A 20,546-nucleotide genomic window follows, 5' to 3' on the forward strand; every position below is an offset into this window, starting at 1 on the left:
TTTTGTTCCATTGATCTATATTTCTGTCTTTGTGCCAGTACCATGCTGTCTTGATGATTGTAGCCCTGTAGTAGAGCCTGAAGTTAGGCAGGTTGATTCCTCCAGTTCCATTCTTCTTTCTCAAGATTGCTTTGGCTATTCGAGGTTTTTTGTATTTCCATACAAATTGTGAAATTATTTGTTCTAGTTCTGTGAAAAATACAGTTGGTAGCTTGATAGGGATTGCATTGCATCTATAGTTTGCTTTGGGTATATTTGTGTCCTTTTTGATTTCTTTCATCAGTGTTTTATAGTTTTCTATATAGAGGTCTTTTGTTTCTTTAGGTAGATACATTCCTAAGTATTTTATTCTTTTCATTGCAATGGTGAATGGGCTTGTTTCCTTAATTTCTCTGTTTTCTCATTGTTAGTGTACAGGAATGCAAGGGATTTGCTAATTTTATATCCTGCAACTTTACTATATTCATTGAATAGCTCTAGTAATTTTATTGGTGGAGTCTTTAGGGTTTTCTATGTAGAGGATCATGTCATCTGCAAACAGTGAGAGTTTTACTTTTTCTTTTCCAATCTGGATTCCTTTTATTTCTTTTTCTGCTCTGATTGCTGTGGCCAAAACTTCCAAAACTATGTTGAATAGTAGTGGTGAGAATGGGCACCCTTGTCTTGTTCCTGACTGTAGGGGAAATGCTTTCAATTTTACACCATTGAGGATAATGTTTGCTGTGGGTTTGTCATATATAGCTTTTATTATGTTGAGGTATGTTCCTTCTATGTCTGCTTTCTGGAGGGTTTTTATCATAAATGGGTGTTGAATTTTGTCAAAGGCTTTCTCTGAATCTATTGAGATAATCATATAGTTTTTCTCTTTCAATTTGTTAATGTGGTGTATCACATTGATTGATTTGTGGATATTGAAGAATCCTTGCATCCCTGGGATAAAACCCACTTGGTCATGATGTATGATCTTTTTAATATGTTGTTAGATTCTGTTTGCTAGAATTTTGTTAAGGATTTTTGCATCTATGTTCATCAGTGATATTGGCCTGTAGTTTTCTTTTTTGTGTGTGGCATCTTTGTCTGATTTTGGTATTACGGTTATGGTGGCCTCATAGAATGAATTTGGAAGTTTATATTCTTCTGGAATTTTCTGGTAGAGTTTGAGTAGGAAAGGTGTTAGGTCTTCTCTGAATTTTTGGTAGAATTCAGCTGTGAAGCCTTCTGGTCCTGGGGTTTTGTTTGCTGGAAGATTTCTGATTACAGTTTCAATTTCCGTGCTTGTGATGGGTCTGTTAAGATTTTCTATTTCTTCCTGGTTCAGTTTTGGAAAGTTGTACTTTCCTAAGAATTTGTCCATTTCTTCCAAGTTGTCCATTTTATCGGCATATAGTTGCTGATTATCTGTATGTAGTCTCTTATGCTCATAAGAAAGAATGAAGGGATGGAGCCAAAGCAAAAACAATACCCAGCTGTGGATGTGACTGGTGATAGAAGCAAGGTCCAATGCTGTAAAAAGCAATATTGCGTAGGAACCTGGAATGTCAGGTCCATGAATCAAGGCAAATTGGAAGTGGTCAAACAAGAGATGGCAAGAGTGAGTGTCGACATTATAGGAATCAGTGAACTGAAATGGACTGGAATGGGTGAATTTAACTCAGATGACCATTATATCTACTACTGCGGGCAAGAATCCTTCAGAAGAAATGGAGTAGCCATCATGGTCAACAAAAGAGTCTGAAATGCAGTACTTGGATGCAATCTCAAAAACAACAGAATGATCTCTGTTCGTTTCTAAGGCAAACCATTCAGTATCACAGTAATCCAAGTCTATGCCCCAGCCAGTAACGCTGAAGAAGCTGAAGTTGAACGGTTCTATGAAGATCTACAAGACCTTTTAGAACTAACACCCAAAAAAGATGTCCTTTTCATTATAGGGGACTGGAATGCAAAAGTAGGAAGTCAAGAAACACCTGAAGTAACAGGCAAATTTGGCCTTGGAATACGGAATGAAGCAGGGCAAAGACTAATAGAGTTTTGCCAAGAAAATGCACTGGTCATAACAAACACCCTCTTCCAACAACACAAGAGAAGACTCTATACATGGACATCACCAGATGGTCAATACCGAAATCAGATTGATTATATTCTTTGCAGCCAAAGATGGAGAAGCTCTATACAGTCAGCAAAAACAAGACTGGGAGCTGACTGTGGCTCAGACCATGAACTCCTTATTGCCAAATTCAGACTGAAATTGAAGAAAGTAGGGAAAACCACTAGACCATTCAGGTATGACCTAAATCAAATCCCTTATGATTATACAGTGGAAGTGAGAAATAGATTTAAGGGCCTAGATCTGATAGAGTGCCTGATGAACTACGGAATGAGGTTCGTGACATTGTACAGGAGACAGGGATCAAGACCATCCCCATGGAAAAGAAATGCAAAAAAGCAAAATGGCTATCTGGGGAGGCCTTACAAATAGCTGTGAAAAGAAGAAAAGTAAAAAGCAAAGGAGAAAAGGAAAAATATAAACATCTGAATGCAGAGTTCCAAAGAATAGCAAGAAGAGATAAGAAAGCCTTCTTCAGCGATCAATGCAAAGAAATAGAGGAAAACAACAGAATGGGAAAGACTAGAGATCTCTTCAAGAAAATCAGAGATACCAAAGGAACATTTCATGCAAAGATGGGCTCAATAAAGGACAGAAATGGTATGGACCTAACAGAAGCAGAAGATATTAAAAAGAGATGGCAAGAATACACAGAAGAACTGTACAAAAAAGATCTTCATGACCCAGATAATCACGATGGTGTGATCACTGACCTAGAGCCAGACATCCTGGAATGTGAAGTCAAGTGGGCCTTAGAAAGCATCACTATGAACAAAGCTAGTGGAGGTGATAGAATTCCAGTTGAGCTATTCCAAATCCTGAAAGATGATGCTGTGAAAGTGCTGCACTCAATATGCCAGCAAATTTGGAAAAACTCAGCAGTGGCCACAGGACTGGAAGAGGTCAGTTTTCATTCCAATCCCAAAGAAAGGCAATGCCAAAGAATGCTCAAACTACCACACAATTGCACTCATCTCACACGCTAGTAAAGTAATGCTCAAAATTCTCCAAGCCAGGCTTCAGCAATATGTGAACCGTGAACTTCCTGATGTTCAAGCTGGTTTTAGAAAAGGCAGAGGAACCAGAGATCAAATTGCCAACATCCGCTGGACCATTGAAAAAGCAAGAGAGTTCCAGAAAAGCATCTATTTCTGCTTTATTGACTATGCCAAAGCCTTTGACTGTGTGGATCACAATAAACTGTGGGAAATTCTTCAAGAGATGGGAATACCAGACCACCTGACCTGCCTCTTGAGAAATCTGTATGCAGGTCAGGAAGCAACAGTTAGAACTGGACATGGAACAACAGACTGGTTCCAAATAGGAAAAGGAGTACGTCAAGGCTGTATATTGTCACCCGGCTTATTTAACTTATATGCAGAGTACATCATGAGAAATGCTGGACTGGAAGAAACACAAGCTGGACTCAAGATTTCTGGGAGAAATATCAATAACCTCAGATACGCAGATGACACCACCCTTATGGCAGAAAGTGAAGAGGAACTCAAAAGCCTCTTGATGAAAGTGAAAGTGGAGAGTGAAAAAGTTGGCTTAAAGCTCAACATTCAGAAAACGAAGATCACGGCATCTGGTCCCATCACTTCATGGGAAATAGATGGGGAAACAGTGTCAGACTTTATTTTTTTGGGCTCCAAAATCACTGCAGATGGTGACTGCAGCCATGAAATTAAAAGACGCTAACTCCTTGGAAGGAAAGTTATGTCTAACCTAGAAGGCATATTCAAAAGCAGAGACATTACTTTGCCAACAAAGGCCCATCTAGTCAAGGCTATGTTTTTTCCTGTGGTCATGTATGGATGTGAGAGTTGGACTGTGAAGAAGGCTGAGCGCCGAAGAATTGATGCTTTTGAACTGTGGTGTTGGAGAAGACTCTTGAGAGTCCCTTGGACTGCAAGGAGATGCAACCAGTCCATTCTGAAGGAGATCAGCCCTGGGTGTTCTTTGGAAGGAATGATGCTAAAGCTGATACTGCAGTACTTTGGCCACCTCATGCGAAGAGTTGACTCATTGGAAAAGACTCTGATGCTGGGAGGGATTGGGGGCAGTAGGAGAAGGGGACGACAGAGGATGAGATGGCTGGATGGCATCACTGACTCGATGGACATGAGTCTGAGTGAACTCCACGAGTTGGTGATGGATAGGGAGGCCTGGCGTGCTGCGATTCATGGGGTCGCAAAGAGTCGGACATGACTGAGCAACTGATCTGATCTGATGATCATAAGTAGTCTCTTATGATCCTTTGTATTTCTGTGTTGCCTGTTGTGATCTCTCCATTTTCATTTCTAATTTTGTTGATTTGATTCTTCTCCCTTTGTTTCTTGATGAGTCTGGCTAATGATTTGTCTATTTTATTTATCTTCTCCAAGAACCAGCTTTTGGCTTTGTTGATTTTTGCTATGTTCTCTTTTGTTTCTTTGCATTTATTTCTGCCCTAATTTTTAAGATTTCTTTCCTTCTACTAACCTTGGGGTTCTTCATTTCTTCCTTTTCTAGTTGCTTTAGATGTAGAGTTAGGTTATTTTCTTGACTTCTTTCTTGTTTCTTGAGGTAAGCCTATATTGCTATGAACCTTCCCCTTAGCACTGCTTTTACCATGTCCCATAGGTTTTGGGTTTTTTGTGTTTTTATTTTCATTAGTTTATATGCATATTTTGATTTCTTCTGTGATTTGTTGGTTATTCAGCAGCGTGTTGTTCAGCCTCCATATGTTGGAATTTTTAATAGTTTTTCTCCTGTAATTGTAATCTTACTGCATTGTGGTCAGAAAAGATGCTTGGAATGATTTCAATTTTTTTGAATTTACCAAGGCTAGATTTATGGCCCAGGATGTGATCTGTCCAGGAGAAGATTCCATGTGCATGAGAAAAAGGTGAAATTCATTGTTTTGGGGTGAAATGTCCTATAGATATCAGTTAGGTCTAACTGGTCTATTGTATCATTTAAAGTTTGTGTTTCCTTGTTAATTTTCTGTTTAGTTGATCTATCCATAGGTGTGAGTGGGGTATTAAAGTCTCCCACTATTATTGTGTTATTGTTAATTTCCCCTTTCATACTTGTTAGCATTTGCCTTACATATTGTGGTGCTCCTATGTTGGGTGCATATATATTTATAATTGTTATATCTTCTTCTTGGATTGATCCTTTAATCATTATGTAGTGTCCTTTGTCTCTTTTCACAGCCTTTATTTTAAAGTCTATTTTATCTGATATGAGTATTGGTACTCCTGCTTGCTTTTGGTCTCTATTTGCATGGAATATCTTTTTCCAGCCCTTCACTTTCAGTCTGTATGTGTCCCTTGGGTGGGTCTCTTGTAGACAACATAGATAGGGGTCTTGTTTTTGTATCCATTCAGCCAGTCTTTGTCTTTTGTTTGGGGCATTCAACCCATTTACATTTAAGGTAATTATTGATAAGTATGATCCCATTGCCATTTACTTTGTTGTTTTGGGTTCGAGTTTATACACCCTTTCTGTATTTCCTGTCTGGAGAAGATCTTTTAGCATTTGTTGGAGAGCTGGTTTGGTGGTGCTGAATTCTTTCAGCTTTTGCTTGTCTGAAAAGCTTTTGATTTCGCCTTCATATTTGAATGAGATCCTTGCTGAGTACAGTAATCTGGGCTGTAGGTTTTTCTCTTTCATCACTTTAAGTATCTCCTGCCATTCCCTTCTGGCCTGAAGCGTTTCTATTGAAAGATCAGCTGTTATCCTTTCTCTAGAATTCTGAAAGGCTCTCTGCAGAGACCAGGCTAAGGGCTCCATGTAGGACAGGGTGGTACTGCAGAACAGAGAGGCAAACTCCAATGTTCCCAAGCAAGCACCACTGTATTCCTAGCATCTGCCAGCAGTTCTGGAGTTTGTACTCTGCCATGAGGGTTTTCATTCTGATTTTAGCTCTTGAGTCAAGGGGGAGCTGGATGGTGGGGCTTGTGCTAGGGTTATAGGATGGGATGAGTGAGACTTCATCCCACTACACCATCCTGCATAAATCCTAGGCTCTGAGCCTATCTTCTCTCAGCTCTTGGTTTTGGTGAGAAATTGAGAATCCTGAAGGTCTTGGTTCCAGCTCATCTCTCTGCCCCCAGCCCTTTCTTGCAGGACTTGGTCAGCACTATGAATTCATGCTTTTCTAGGGCTGGTAGCCTGTGGTGGACCACAGGAGAGGCCCATTTCACCTAAGCCAGGATGTTTGCACACTAACCTCAGCTTCCACTTGACCTCCCTCTCCTCTCCTCTGTGGCTCTCTTTTCAACTCCCAGCAGGCTGGGAGGATGTGCCTGCCACAAGACCTCCTCTGATCTTTGGGGATGCTTTAGGGAAACAATGGAGGGTGTGGCTCAGCAGGGTTGAGCCTTGTGCCTCCTCCCCTTGGGGGCACAGTATCACCATCCAGAGGGACACTCTTGCTTCTTCCCACCCTGGCTTTTCTGCATCCTGCTCGCAGGACACATTGTGCTGCATTCTGGGTCCTCACAGAAGAAGAGTCCTGCTTCCACCTCCTGGTCTGATGTATGTTGAGCCATCCTGGATTTCCTTGGGAATCAGTGAGGCAGGGGCACCCCACAGAGCCCCACACCATATCGCGAGAAAGCTGCAGCACTTCCTGTCCTTACTGCAGCTTTTGGCTCTTCTGTGGTAGGTCAGAAGGTGAGAATGCAGAAGTGTCACCTTGTGAGAGAAACGAGGCGTCCAAAGCAGAGGTCCCTCCCATCTACTCAGGGCAGCCTCTCTGTCTTTCTGTTTCCCAGTTCTCACTTCCCACCCGCAGACATCCTGGTCTCTTCCTGGACACTAGGATGCCACATCTGCCCATTTTCTCAGTCTCAAGCCCCAACTTCTTCATGCTCTGTGTATCTGGAGCTTTCTCCCCTTGTATTCCAAGAACATCTGCTTCACACATGTGATCACCAACCACATGTTTGCCCACCTGGGCTCATGTTCTGCTACTGACTTCTTAAGCCCTAAAAGAAACCACCTGCCATGGTAACTTCCAGAGTTTTGGCTGTCTTTATCAGTTCCTCCCAGTTTGTCATTCACTCCTTTAGGTATTTGCCCCATTCTTTAATTGTAGGGAAACTGTTCTTATGATACACAAAGTCCCCCATTACTGTCCCTTTCTCTGTACTTAGCACCAGCAAGCCATCTGTGATTTAAGCCAAGGCCAACCCTTCAACCTGGGGACTCACTCCTATTCTGCTACTTCTGCACCATGACATTGCTCCAACAGCTCCCCCTTTCTCTCCTGCATCAAGTTATTTCTCTTGACTGGATCTTTTCCATCAACATCCAACATGCTACTGAATATATCTCCTACCTTTAAAAAACCCTCCTGATGCTATTTCCTCATTTTTCTGCAACTCTGTGGAAAAACCTCTCTAAAGCAGTTGATTACACTTGTTATCACCAATTGCTCTCTCTCAAATCCACTTGTTATGCCTTTACCTCAGTCTCTCATCTTATTCTTCTCAAGGCCACAAATGATCTCTGTTATTAAATCTAATGATCAACTGTGAGTCCTCATCTTACTTGGCAGATTGGCAACATTCATGCAGTTGACCACTTTCCCTTGAAATACTTATCTCTCTTGGCTTCTAGTACTCTCCTGGTTTTCCTCCTATGTCACTGGCTATTACTTCTCAGTCTTTGCTCACTCATTCCTGCTTTTCACCTCAATTTTTTTTTAAACATGGGTGATCAATATCAATAACCTCAGATATGCAGATGACACCACCCTTATGGCAGAAAGTGAAGAAGAACTAAAGAGCCTCTTGATGAAAGTGAAAGAGGAGAGTGAAAAAGTTGGCTTAAAGCTCAACATTCAGAAAACTAAGATCATGACATCCAGTCCCATCACTTCACGGCAAATAGATGGGGAAACAGTGGAAACAGTGTCAGACTTTATTTTTCTGGGCTCCAAAATCACTGCAGATGGTGATTGCAGCCATGAAATTAAAAGACACTTACTCCTTAGAAAGAAAGTTATGACCAACCTAGATAGCATATTAAAAAGCAGAGACATTACTTTGTCAGCAAAGGTCTGTCTAGTCAAGGCTATGGGTTTTCCAGTAGTCATGTATGGATGTGAGAGTTGGGCTATAAAGAAAGCTGAGCTGCTTTATTGAATATGCCAAAGCCTTTGACTGTGTGGATTACAATAAACTGTGGAAAATTCTTCAAGAGATGGGAATACCAGACCACCTGACCTGCCTCTTGAGAAATCTGTATGCAGGTCAGGAAGCAACAGTTAGAACTGGACATGGAACAACAGACTGGTTCCAAATAGGAAAAGGAGTACGTCAAGGCTGTATATTGTCACCCGGCTTACTTAACTTATATGCAGAGTACATCATGAGAAACGCTGGACTGGAAGAAACACAAGCTGGAATCAAGATTGCCAGGAGAAATATCAATAACCTCAGATACGCAGATGACACCACCCTTATGGCAGAAAGTGAAGAGGAACTCAAAAGCCTCTTGATGAAAGTGAAAGTGGAGAGTGAAAAAGTTGGCTTAAAGCTCAACATTCAGAAAACGAAGATCACGGCATCTGGTCCCATCACTTCATGGGAAATAGATGGGGAAACAGTGTCAGACTTTATTTTTTTGGGCTCCAAAATCACTGCAGATGGTGACTGCAGCCATGAAATTAACAGACACTTACTCCTTGGAAAAGTTATGTCCAACCTAGATAGCATATTGAAAAGCAGAGACATTACTTTGCCAACAAAAGTCCGTCTAGTCAAGGCTATGGTTTTTCCTGTGGTCATGTATGGATGTGAGAGTTGGACTGTGAAGAAGGCTGAGCGCCGAAGAATTGATGCTTTTGAACTGTGGTGTTGGAGAAGACTCTTGAGAGTCCCTTGGACTGCAAGGAGATCCACCCAGTCCATTCTAAAGGAGATCAATCCTGGGTGTTTATTGGAAGGACTGATGTTGAAGCTGAAACTCCAATACTTTGGCCACCTGATGCGAAGAACTGACTCATTTGAAAAGACTCTGATGCTGGGAAAGATTGAGGGCAGGAGGAGAAGGGGATGACAGAGGATGAGATGGTTGGATGGCATCACTGACTCGATGGACATGAGTTTGGGTAAACTCTGAGAGTTGGTGATGGACAGGGAGGCCTGGCGTGCTGTGGTTCATGGGGTTGCAAAGAGTCAGACACGACTGAGTGACTGAATTGAACTGAACTGATCATTAGAAACATATCTGGAGCTGTGGAAAAAAAAATAATATGCATCTGGATTTTAAAAAGTGATTACAGGTTTTTCTATTAAATGGTAGCTTTGGTGATACCGAATTCTGTTATTTTTCTGTTGACTAGTCATGATACAATGGTATTAAGTGAATAATAGTTACATAATCACAATAGTAAAAGATGTTTATCAGTTTTCACAATCAGTAGCCAGATAAAAAGTAAAAGATAATTACAATTGCAATCCATAATGGGAACATGATTAACTTAACAATATAAAATAATTACATATAATTTGGGGAGTCAAGCAGAGTGATGTCGTGAGTGGAAGTGCATACATGCACATGTTTTCATTTGCCCAGCCAGTCTCTGTCTTTCGGTTGGTGCATTAGTCCATTTATATTTAAAGTAATTATCGATATGTATGATACTATTACCATTTTAATTGTTTTGGGTTTATTTTATGTAGGTCTTTTATGTTTTCTGCCTAGAGAAGTTTTTCTAGCATTTGTTGTAGAACTGTTTTGGTGGTGCTGAATTATCTTAACTTTTGCTTGTCTGGAAAGCTTTTGATTTCTCCATCAGATCTGAATAAGAGTCTTGCTAGGTAGAGTATTTTTGGCTGTAGGTTCTTCCCTTTCATCAGTTTAAATATATCATACCATTCCCTTCTGGCTTGTAGAGTTTCTGTTGAGAAATCAGTTGATAACCTGATGAGAATTCCCTTATATGTTATTTGTAGTTTTCCCCTTGTTGCTTTCAATATTTTATCTTTTAATTTTTGTCAGTTTGATTACCATGTGTCTCGGTGTGTTCCTCCTTGGGTTTATCTTGCCTGGGACTCTGATTCCTGGACCTGGTTGACTATTTCCTTTTCCATGTTAGGGAAGTTTCTGGCTATGATTTCTTCAAATACTTTTACTTTCTCAGGTCCTTTCTCTCTCTCTTCTCCTTCTGGGACCCTTGTAATGTGAATGTTGGTGTGTTTAATGTTGTCCCAGAGGCCTCTTAAGCTGTCTTAATTTTTTTCATTCTTTTTCCTATATTCTGTTCTGTGGCAGTGATTTCCACCATTCTGTCTTCCAGGTCATTTATCCATTCTTTTGCCCCAGTTATTCTGTTGACTGAGCGACTTCACTTTCACTTTTCACTTTCATGCATTGGAGAAGGAAATGGCAACCCACTCCAGTGTTCTTGCCTGGAGAATCCCAGGGACAGGGGAGCCTGATGGGCTGCCGTCTATGGGGTCACACAGAGTCGGACACAACTGAAGTGACTAAGCAGCAGCAGCAGCAGCAGCAGTGTATTATTCATCTCTGTTTGTTTGTTCTTTAGTTCTTCTAGGTCTTTGGTAAACATTTCTTGCACCTTCTCCATTGTTTTCCCGAGGTCCTGAATCATCTTCACTATCATTATTCTAAATTCTTTTTCTGGAAGGTTGTTTGTCTCCACTTCATTTAGTTGTTCTGGGGTTTTACCTTGTCCCTTCATCTGGGACATAACTTTCTGCTTTTTCATCCTGATTAACTTTCTGTAATGTGGTTTTTGTTCTAGCTTCTGTGGGATTGCTGCTTTTTTTTTTTTAATTGGAGGATAATTGCTTTATAGAATTTTGTGGTTTTCTGTCATACATTAAGAATCAGCCATAGGCACACCCATGTCCCCTCCCTCCCAGACCTCCCTCTCATCTCCCTCTCCACTCCACCCTTCAGCCTGTTGCAGAGCCCCTGTTTGAGTTCCCTGAATCATACAGAAAATCCCCACTGGCTGTCTGTTTTACACATGGTATTGTAAAATTTCTGTAAATTCATCAGCACCATCTCTTCAGATTCCATATACGTCAATATATGATATTTATATTTCTCTTTCTGACTTACTTCACTCTATATAATGGGCCCTAGTTTTGTCCACCTCATTAGAACAGATTTAAATGCATTCCTTTTATGGCGGAGTAGCCTCTGTGGGTTTGTGGTTCTTGCTTCTTCTGTCTGCCCTCTGATGGAGGAAATTAAGAGGCTTGTGTAAGCTTCCTGCTGGGAGGGACATCTTGCTGTGGCTTCTTTGTCTTTGGACATGGGGTATCTTTTTTTTGGTGGATTCCAGTGTTCTCCTGTTGATGCTTGTTCAACAACTAGTTGTGATTTTGGTGTTCTCCCAGGAGGAGATGAGCACATGTCCTTCTACTCTGCCATCCTGAACCAGAAGCTTAATCCCTTCAATTTCTTAATGTTGGGCTGTCCCAGAACCTGGTCTTTAGATCTGTTCTTTGTTTGTGAATCATTGCCTTGGTGGTCTTATTCAGTTTTATGGTTTTACATTTCAATTTTTCTTTATTTCCTTCTTTCTCCTCTTCCTCCCTCCCCTTCCCTTCCTCCATTTCTGCATCACCACCATCATCACCATCTGATCTATCTTTCTATCTAATTATCAACAGCTAGGACCTTACCTTAGGTGCAGCAAGCTTCTGTGTTGAGAAAAAAAATGTTGGAAGTATGATCTCAGGCAGAAGCTGAGAGATTAGTCATGTTACTATTGCAGTAATCATAGCATCAGAGAGAGAAATGGTCATGTTTTGAATTCATTTCATAAGATGTAGCCAAAAGGATGGTTTGGATGTGAATGATCAGGAAAAATGTCAAGGATGACACCACTGTTTTTGTCCAGAACAACTGGAAAGACGGAATTGCTATTAACTGATGTGACTACTGTGATTGGAGCCTGTTTTGTATATGTAATTAGATGATGGTTGGGGCAGGGACTCAGGAGTTCACTGTTGTGTAGTTTAAGGTGAATATTGGCCATTCAGGTATTTATGTTGATTTACAATTTGGGCAGGTGAGACTGTCCCATGAAATCATGAACTCCATTGTGTACTTCCTATGTCTTTGCTGTGATTGTGATAGTACCTTGCATATAGTAAGGAAGCAAATATTTTAATTGAATATAAGACACTTCTCAAGGTGTTTTTTTTTTTAAATATTTTTCTTCCCATTTTTACTTTGGCTATGTGGTTCAGCTTGTGGGATCTTAGTTCCCTGACCAGGGATCAAACCCATGCCTCCTGCCGAGTCCTAACCACCGGACCACCAGGGAATTCCCTTCCAGTTTTAAGATATAATTGACACATGGCACTGTTAGTGTGCAGCATAATCAAGGTTATTTTTATTGTGACCCTTCTGGGGTCCTCCTAAGAAGAGTACTTCAGTAAGCCTGCGGCAGGATTCCCTGTTTCATTACATGTCATACTAATGTAATGATTTGTGTGCCTCCCCAGGTGTCATTCACTCCATGCAGCTGATAGGCAGTGGAAGTGGGATACAGGCGAGAGAGCTCCAGCAGCCTCCCAGGTGTGTTCTCCAGAACGATCTAGCCAAAGAGGGGCAAAGAGGGGAGATTCTACCATTTGCTTCTGACATGAGTTATATTAATATGCTGTTGATAATAAACCAAAGCACCTCCTCAAAGCTGGAACACTGGCACTTCCCTCCAGATTGTGGGCATATATAGAAATCATCAATGAATTTTGCTTGTGGGATTCCTGGCTACTCCTTCTTGACAGTACTATCCTCAGGCCCACAATGGTCCTCTGTGCCCAAGGATGCCATGATAGAAGTCAAGCCTGATCTTTACTTTCAGTGTACCTTAGACAAGGGCCTTCCTTCTCTGCTTAAGTCCCTTTCTCCACAGTCCAGTGAGGGGGGTGTTGTGTGGAATGCTGACCCAGCTTAAGTGTGAGTTACAGCTCCTTTTCTAGATAGGAAGAACATTTACTTCCCATGTGCCTTTCCTGAACACACCACAGTGGAGTAAAGAGCAGACACACAACTCTCTGCTTAGACATATAGAGTGTATTTTGGGTGGTATTCTGCCCACCTGTACATTAATGAAAATTACAGTAGTATCCTCTTCAAGGGATGCAGACATTGGGTAGACCATGAAGTCTTTTGATTGCGACGAGTCTTCTTGAGCAGACCAGTGCTTTTGTCTGAGGTGACAGCTGAGGGTCATGGTGGATTCCCTGGTTGCGTGGCACAAACCACTCGAGGACAGTGCCGAGGGCAGTGGTGGGGGGTGCTCAGAACAGAGGCTGAGTGGAGTTGATGCGAGTGGGAGTGGTGCCAGAACTTGCTGTCCAGGGACCGGGGTATGTCCGTGAAGACCAGGCCCATCTGCTTCTCAGGGGGTGGAAATTGGGCCTTCAGGTCCCCTCTTGTCTTCTCTGTCTTAGTTCTCTCCTTGGGACTTCTGGCTGGAGCCAGGCTCTTTGTTACATTTACTTTTCTTGTGTTAGCCATTTTCTCAGAGGTGGAGGACGTGGATTCCTTATGTCCTTTGCCTTTTGTTTTGAGGTTAATACAGTGCAAAAAAGATTTCATCTTATTTCTAAAGCCAGAATCTGAAAGACTGGGCCTCTGGTGAGTATAGCCTGGCATCACTGGCCCCTGCAACATCTGACCATGTAAAGTGCGGCCCCGCAATGGGTTACCTGGATTGAGTTGGCCCAGGAAAGGCTGGCCCTGTGACACCGGGGGTACCACCTGGGCGTTCTCAGGAACTCTTGCTGGTTTGAGGATGACATTGAGCTTGGCTTGACTGGCTCGCAGGTCATTCTCAGAGTCTTTTCCCTCAGGGACTCCAGGAGGTAGCTCTGGGAGTTTAAGCTGAGGGTGATGCTGAGGACTGTGCTGGCAGGGAGCATCAAAGTGAAAATGACGTCTCTGGCAACAGGAGCTGTGGGGTGTCCTGTTCAGGAGCACCCCTTCTGGCCTCTGCGCTTCAGTTGAGTGGTTTTTTTCTCTTGTGGAGGAGAGTGTGAAGCTTGCATCCCCTTCTCCATGCTCCCCAACTGATTTGGGTTTGCCTAGCTTCTTTCTCTTTTCTGCCAGTGTGGGAACTTGGGCTGAGTCCTTGCTCTTATCAGGCCTCTGGGGTTCAGAGCTCCGGGGCTCCTCCAGGCTGGGGTTGTTCACACTGGCTTCCAGCTGAGCACAAAGCACCTGGGCTTTGGCCTCTGTCATGTCCCCACTGGATTGTGAGATCTGGGTGGCCCAGTGGACAGAATCACAGTGTGCTGCACTGGAATGATGTTGCTTCTGTTTCTGAGGCACTGTCTTTAACTCCGTGGCTAGCTCTTCTGTGAGGTGGAGCCATTCTGGATCTGGGGAATGTGGTGTGTCTGGTGGGATGGGGAGATCCTGGAGTGGTGGTTTTCCTTGGTTGTCTAGCTTCCCAGGAGACTCCTGTGTGCACATGTTCTTTGGCATTGCTACAGTTTTTTCTCTGGACGCCCTTGCCTTTAGGGGAATTCCCAGTTGTATCTCTAGGATCTTCTTTCTCAGATGGAAATTTAGTTTAGCCAAGATAGGTTCCTTGAGTGAGCAGGGCCTCGCAGGCCCTGTCTGGCTTTCTTGAGGCACCATCTTGATTATCTCTTCTATCTGCACTTCAGCCTGGAATTCACCTGCAGCGTCTGCACAAGCCTCATTGCCATCTTGAAAGCCTGGCCCAGGACTCAGACCCTGCTCTTCAGGTGAGGGCACCTGAGTCAGAGGTTCTGTTGGGAATTGGACAGGTCCAGGCACCATCTCTGTCTTCATAGCTGGGGAAGTAATTGCTGGAGCCATAGCCCTGGAGAGAGCCACATAATAAAGAGCAGGCAGCCCTGACAAGAAGGCCAGATACTTGTGCTGTAAAGTTGTCTTCAGTTTCTCAATGGCTCCCTGAGACAGGGCCCAGGGCAACTTAGGATGTTTAATGAGAGCATCTGATGAGGCTTGTTGATGCTGGTCAAGGGCTGTTGGCATCCAGGGTGTAACTTCCTGTCGTTGGTCCAGGTCATCTGCTGCCTGTAGTTCCAGGGGCTTGCTTTCTTGGATGCAGGTGAAGGGAGCCACTTGCAGGCCCCCAGGAATTCTGAACTCGCAAGAGCCACATATGCAGACAGGAACCTTGCCCTGGTGAATCTCCTCGCATTTGGAGTCAACATGGCTCTGCAGTGTTGCCTTGGCCTGGTCAATCACATGCGGCATAGGGACTGACGTTGGGCCCTTAATGGCTGGGAGGGGGTTGCCAACCCCAGTGCCCTCTAGATCTGTGGGTTGGGGGACATTCACATTGTCCAGGGCTGTGCTGCTCCTGGACAGAGTCTGCTGGCCAGCAGAGGGCAGGAGCAACTGGAGGGACCGCTGGATCTTCCAGGGCAGGCTCGAGCGATCATGAACCAACTGTCTCTGGAGGTGGAATTCCAGCAGCCTCCTGGCCTGCTCTGGGAAGAATAGTTTCTTTGTGATGATGGAGACAGGCTGACCTGGCCAGGAAGTTTTACCAGTCTCAGAAGATTGAGCTTGGTCACTGGGCTTACACTGCACAGGGCTCTCAGTGTGCTGATCTCTCTGGAAAACATCTGGAAAGTCCCACCGAAGCTGGAGCTGCCTCTGCAGCAGGTGCCACTCCAAGGCTTCACATTCGTCCAGAGTCAGCAAGGGGCTACTGATCTGAGCTTGTTGGTGCTCAGGTGGAGCTGTCCAATTTGGGGAAGATGGAGAAGAGGGTAGAACTGACTGGGGCAGAGTTTTAGGCATCAGAGGGAAGCAGGAGAGCTCTTTGAAGAGAAAAGGATACTTCAAGGAGTGCTTGGACATGCTCCCGTTCATGGAGAGGCCTTGATAACCCAAGAAGGTGTCAACCAGGGACTCGCTGTGCAGAGAAGGGAGGCCACAGAATAGCTGGCTGTATTTCAGCTGCACAGGGCCCTCTGAATCACTAGCCTGTTGCCCAGGCATTAGATAAAGGCCACTTAATTCTTTGAGAGCTACATAGGGTGAGGCTAGAGTCATATGGTTTGAGATTTGGTCATAGTGTCTTTGTTCTGGGTCCATAATGGACCATTCAGAAACCCAGAAGGCCTGGGTGGGTTGGCCAGCTATACATGAGCCCCAGTTCTGGTATGAAATGGTCCTGAATTTCTCAACAGAGAACTGAGAAATATCATTCTGGATGAAAGAAACTGGTTGATTATGTACAGGGTGGCAAAATAGTGGCGGGTTTGGCATAAGCTGCCTCAGGGACTCTTCCACACGTCTGGGGAGCCCCCACCTCTGGAAATGCATCAGTCTTCTTACATGCACCTCAAGAAGCCTCAGGACTTCAGGACTAAGGAACGGCAGGTGGGCAGGGAGAACAGTGACCATATTTAAGGCCATAGGATGTGTTAGAGCTGTGATTTCTCGATTCAGGGTCAGGAGAGAGACCTGGGAATTCAAGGGCTGCTGGCCTTGATTCCCATAGACAAGGTTGGGGTGGCTCTGGATTATCTCCTGCAGGTTCACTGAAACCCTTGGCTCCTCAAATCTCGAAGAAAGCATAGTCTCTGGGTCCCTGGGCACTTCTGGCATTTGAAATCCCTGCCTTAGCTTGAGTTGTTCAGCCCAGTAATCATGGATGCCAGCTGTACCAGTTGACTGGGCCACTGACTGTGCCAAGGACTTCTGTGACACTGTGAAGTTTGCAGATGGACGTGAAAGGTCTTTGGAGTGTGGGGAATGATGCTCCATACTCTGCTGGAAAGAAACTTTAGGAGTGGACAAAACCTCTAGGCAAGAGGAGCCCTGTGCTAGCCCCCCTGAAGTCGGGGAGACCAGGGTATTCTCCTCTGCCAGCACCTGCTGAATCTCCAGAGCCATGCCGTTGCAGGTTTGGCAGCAGGGATCTTCACACAGGAGGTGCCGCACACTCCCCTCTTGAGGAAGCCAGTCCTGGCTGGGGAGGGAAACATAGCAACTGTCTGTTACTGATGGAGTGACAGCTGCCTCTTTGGCCTCAGACTGGGCTGCCCTCCCCTAGTCCTATAAGCTCAGAGGCCTGCCTCTGCTGCCTGTTTACTCATCTGTTTTTTCCCCTAGGGAAATGACATTTGGCGAGTTATGGTGGGCTGGGCTGAGGGCCTGGGGCTTGTTGGATGAGGTCTCAGACAACTGATGGGAGCACAGGGCCTTGAGAGAGTGGGTGGTCGGTGAGTCCTTTGTGACCTGTGTTGAGAAGCTGAGCTAGGAGAAGGCAGGCAGGGGGTGCAATGTTTAGCTGATGGCACAGCACCAGGAACATCACCATGTAGAACCTGGAGTCATTCTCTTGAGGGGCCGAGGCTGTGACCTGGTATTCAGTATTTCTAAACTATGAAAAAGGAGATGCTTTTGGGAACTCTGTTCTGGGGATTAAAGAGTGTACACAACATCTCTTGAGAGTCCATCCCCTTTCTCTAGAGAAGAAAGAAATAATATGACAAGCTCCTGTCTGAGGGCTGTCCCAGGAACTGACCTCCCTGAAGACAGAACCAGAGGAGGTAATGTCAGCAGGGTCCAGGGGTCTGCCCTTGAATGGGTGTAGCTGTAAAGAGAATATGAAAATGATGAATTAATTATGCACTTAATTATCTATTCGCCTGACTGTATAACTTCTCTTGTGGCTTGAGTGCAAAACCATGTAGACTCTTTTATGAACTAGTGCATCTACTAGTGAACTCCTGAATTCCAGGGCGACTTGAGCCTAGCACAGAGAACTAGGACACTCTTCTGAAGTAGCTGAGCGCCCCTTGCCCTGGCAACCCTCCAAACCAGTGCTCCAGGCTCCAATGTGTCTGGCTCCCTCCCAGCCATTCTCCTCTCCAACCTTGTCACAGGTCAAACAGACAAATGATCACAGGCTAGGTTGGGAATTGGGAGACTGCAAAGAGCAAGAGATCACCTTCTCATGACAGAAAGCAGCTCCCACGGCTTCTCAGCTTCTTCCTGGGAAAGTCTCCTAGCTGAGAAACCAGGAGACAGTGTTATATGGAAAAGGAGAGGGTTCAGGGACTCCTATAGGAAGCCTTTGAATGAGAGGAGATTACAAACTCCAACAGTGAGTGCTGTAAAGCACGTCTGTGTATGACTTAACCAGGTATGATGTGCTCTTCTGGGCCTGCTCTCATTTGATCTTCACAGCTATGCTGTGAGTGAGGCAGGATCATCAGATACTGTTTCGTAGGAACAAGACTGAGAGATGAAGAGACTTCCAGAGGGTCATAAAACTAGTAAGTGACACAGTTAAGGACTTCTCCTGTGTTTCCTCTTTTCGTTCCTGGGGGTAAGGTGGACTTTAGAACATTCCCAGACTCTGATTTCCCATCCCCCCTATTTTTTTTCTGGGAGAATTTGTCAGCTTAGACAATGGAAGTCTTCAGTGGTTAGAGTACCTGGCTCCTGGCACCAGGGCCCATCAAGGGACAGGGTTCCTTGCCCACAGTGGAGGGGAGTGAGAGCAGAGACTGAGACTTTACCTCTTGACGCTGCATCTCTAGCCCCTTGTCTGACTTTTCGGTGACTCTTAAAGAAAAAGAATTAAAAGAGTGTGACGCTGGGACATCATTTTTTTTCACATCCAAAATGAAACAAAGGAAATATACATTTCCCAGTCTCTTTCTGTATATCTGTCTGCATTTTATACACTTGTCTATATGTTCGTCCTGTACTCCAGTTTTTCACCTGAACATTTCATTTTTTTTACTTATTTCGCACTTACTTCAGTGCTTTCCATGTTCTATACCTCCTGTCCCCTTTCTCAGGACAAGTTTGTCAGGGGGCTTAATGTGATACGGGAGGAATAATGGAATGGATTAAATGGTTGGTGGCCCTCAGCCAAGGACTTCTGCTTACTAAGTCCACCAATCAGAAAAATGCCCCATTTTTGGAGGTCAGAAGAAATCCAGTGAGGTCGATTCCATTTTATCTAGCACTCAACCCAAGTTAGATAGAAATTCTTAATTTTTCAACTAGAATATACAGAAGGGGTGGGCTAGCAGAGCATTATTTCTAGGCTCTGAGAAAGATAAGTACTATAAAGAGTAACTGAATGTGTCTTATCTAAGATTTAACTAGTGTAGCCATGGTCATAGCATTTCCCTACCGGGCAGAAGCTCCTTTTATGTTCTGTTAATCCATGGTAACTCTCTTTCACTTGCCAGATAGTTAGGATAATAATGAAGATGGAACCATAGATATATAAGAGATACCCTAAATCCCACAGAACAGAAGTCGGGATCAGCATGGTCTAAAACCTCCTTAGCATGAGGAGACCAACCATTCCTATATGTAGGCACTCAGGGTCCTGGTGCCTAATGACTCTCCATGCTATGCCTGTGGTCTCTACCTCACAGATGACGGAACCAGCCATCAGACTACATCACAAAGCCGGCCTGTTTCACAAGGCAGGTGTGGTGTCAGAAGACATACCTGTCTAGAGAAGCTCACGTGGTGATTCAGTCTGTAAATGAGGGCATCTTGTTGTAAGGACTGAAGGTGTTGCTTGCAGGCAGTGTCTTTGCTTCCAGTCTGTCTTCACTTTCCACAGCCTCCACCAGCCTGACAGCTCTGCTTTTCCTTTGTGACAGCTGTCTTGTCAGCCATCCACTGAAAACTGAGTGTTTAGGAACATTAGGTACCTTTTGAGAAAGAGTAGCTGGGACAGAGGAACCTATGTAAACTCCACCTGTACTGAAAATGTACGTGAGAAGCATACATTAGCTTAGGGACAGCAGAGACTGGGTATGGCTTGGGAATGGAGAACTTTATTTATGGCTGCTCTGGGTCTTCCTTGCTGCTCTTGGGCTTTCTCTAGTTGTGGAGAGTGGGGGCTTTCTCTAGTTGTAGAGAGTGGGGGCTAATCTCCAGTTGTGGACAACAGGCTCTAGGTGTATGGGCTTCAAAAGTTGCAGCATGCTGGCTCAGTAGTTTTGGGTTGCTGGCTCTAGGACTCATGGGCTTCAGTAGTCAAACACAGTGGCTTATTTGGTAACTTTTAGGCATGACGGGTGTTTTCCAATCACTCCCAAGACCCATCATTCCTACACCTTGACTATTAGATTTAGACATTATATTACCTGCTTGGCTGTCTGTGGATATTGTGATCTGACTCCAATATCTCAAAATTTCTGAATTTCCTTGAGAGAGTCTTTCCCTGGTAACAGTGATCTCACAGCCAAAAAAATTCTTGGCCTCAATATCTCTGAAGTTACCACTTGGTCCTTCCTCCAGTGTCCAGGCCTCTATCCATCTAGCATGGTGAGTGATCAATCTGCGCTCAGTCCTAAGCTGGACAGTGTCAAGGATACAAAGATATTTTCAGTCATGTTGTTTTTACAGCCAGCAACCCAAAACCACTTCACTGGTTTCTAAGATAAGACTAATCCAC

The 20,546-nt window shown here is 44.1% G+C and overlaps 1 protein-coding gene and 1 long non-coding RNA gene across 4 annotated transcripts in view; one reads left to right on the forward strand and one right to left on the reverse strand.

The window, feature by feature from the left end:
* The window catches only part of LOC147367481 (uncharacterized), a 47,911-nt gene that overhangs the window by 23,189 nt on the left and 4,176 nt on the right, over positions 1 to 20,546 (forward strand). Inside the window, exon 1 of one of the 3 annotated variants that reach the window (XR_015170113.1) lies at positions 10,893 to 12,667. The exons of the other annotated variants lie outside the window; for them this stretch is intronic. This is a non-coding gene — a long non-coding RNA (uncharacterized LOC147367481). Of the gene's footprint in view, positions 1 to 10,892; positions 12,668 to 20,546 lie in introns of those variants that run through there. 3 annotated transcript variants of the gene reach the window in all.
* LOC147367483 (protein SPATA31F1-like) lies at positions 13,151 to 19,403 on the reverse strand. Its single transcript, XM_086416740.1, has 4 exons — positions 19,263 to 19,403; positions 18,637 to 18,682; positions 18,063 to 18,123; positions 13,151 to 17,078 (listed from the first exon to the last, which is right to left on the reverse strand). Exons 1-4 carry the CDS (start codon positions 19,401 to 19,403, stop codon positions 13,325 to 13,327), a joined length of 4,002 nt encoding a protein of 1,333 aa, XP_086272866.1. The 3' UTR covers positions 13,151 to 13,324.

This window comes from Bos grunniens, chromosome 8, assembly GCF_055505025.1.
Source record: "Bos grunniens cultivar Pamir isolate PY7600 chromosome 8, Bosgru_T2T1.0, whole genome shotgun sequence".
NCBI lineage: Eukaryota > Metazoa > Chordata > Mammalia > Artiodactyla > Bovidae > Bos > Bos grunniens.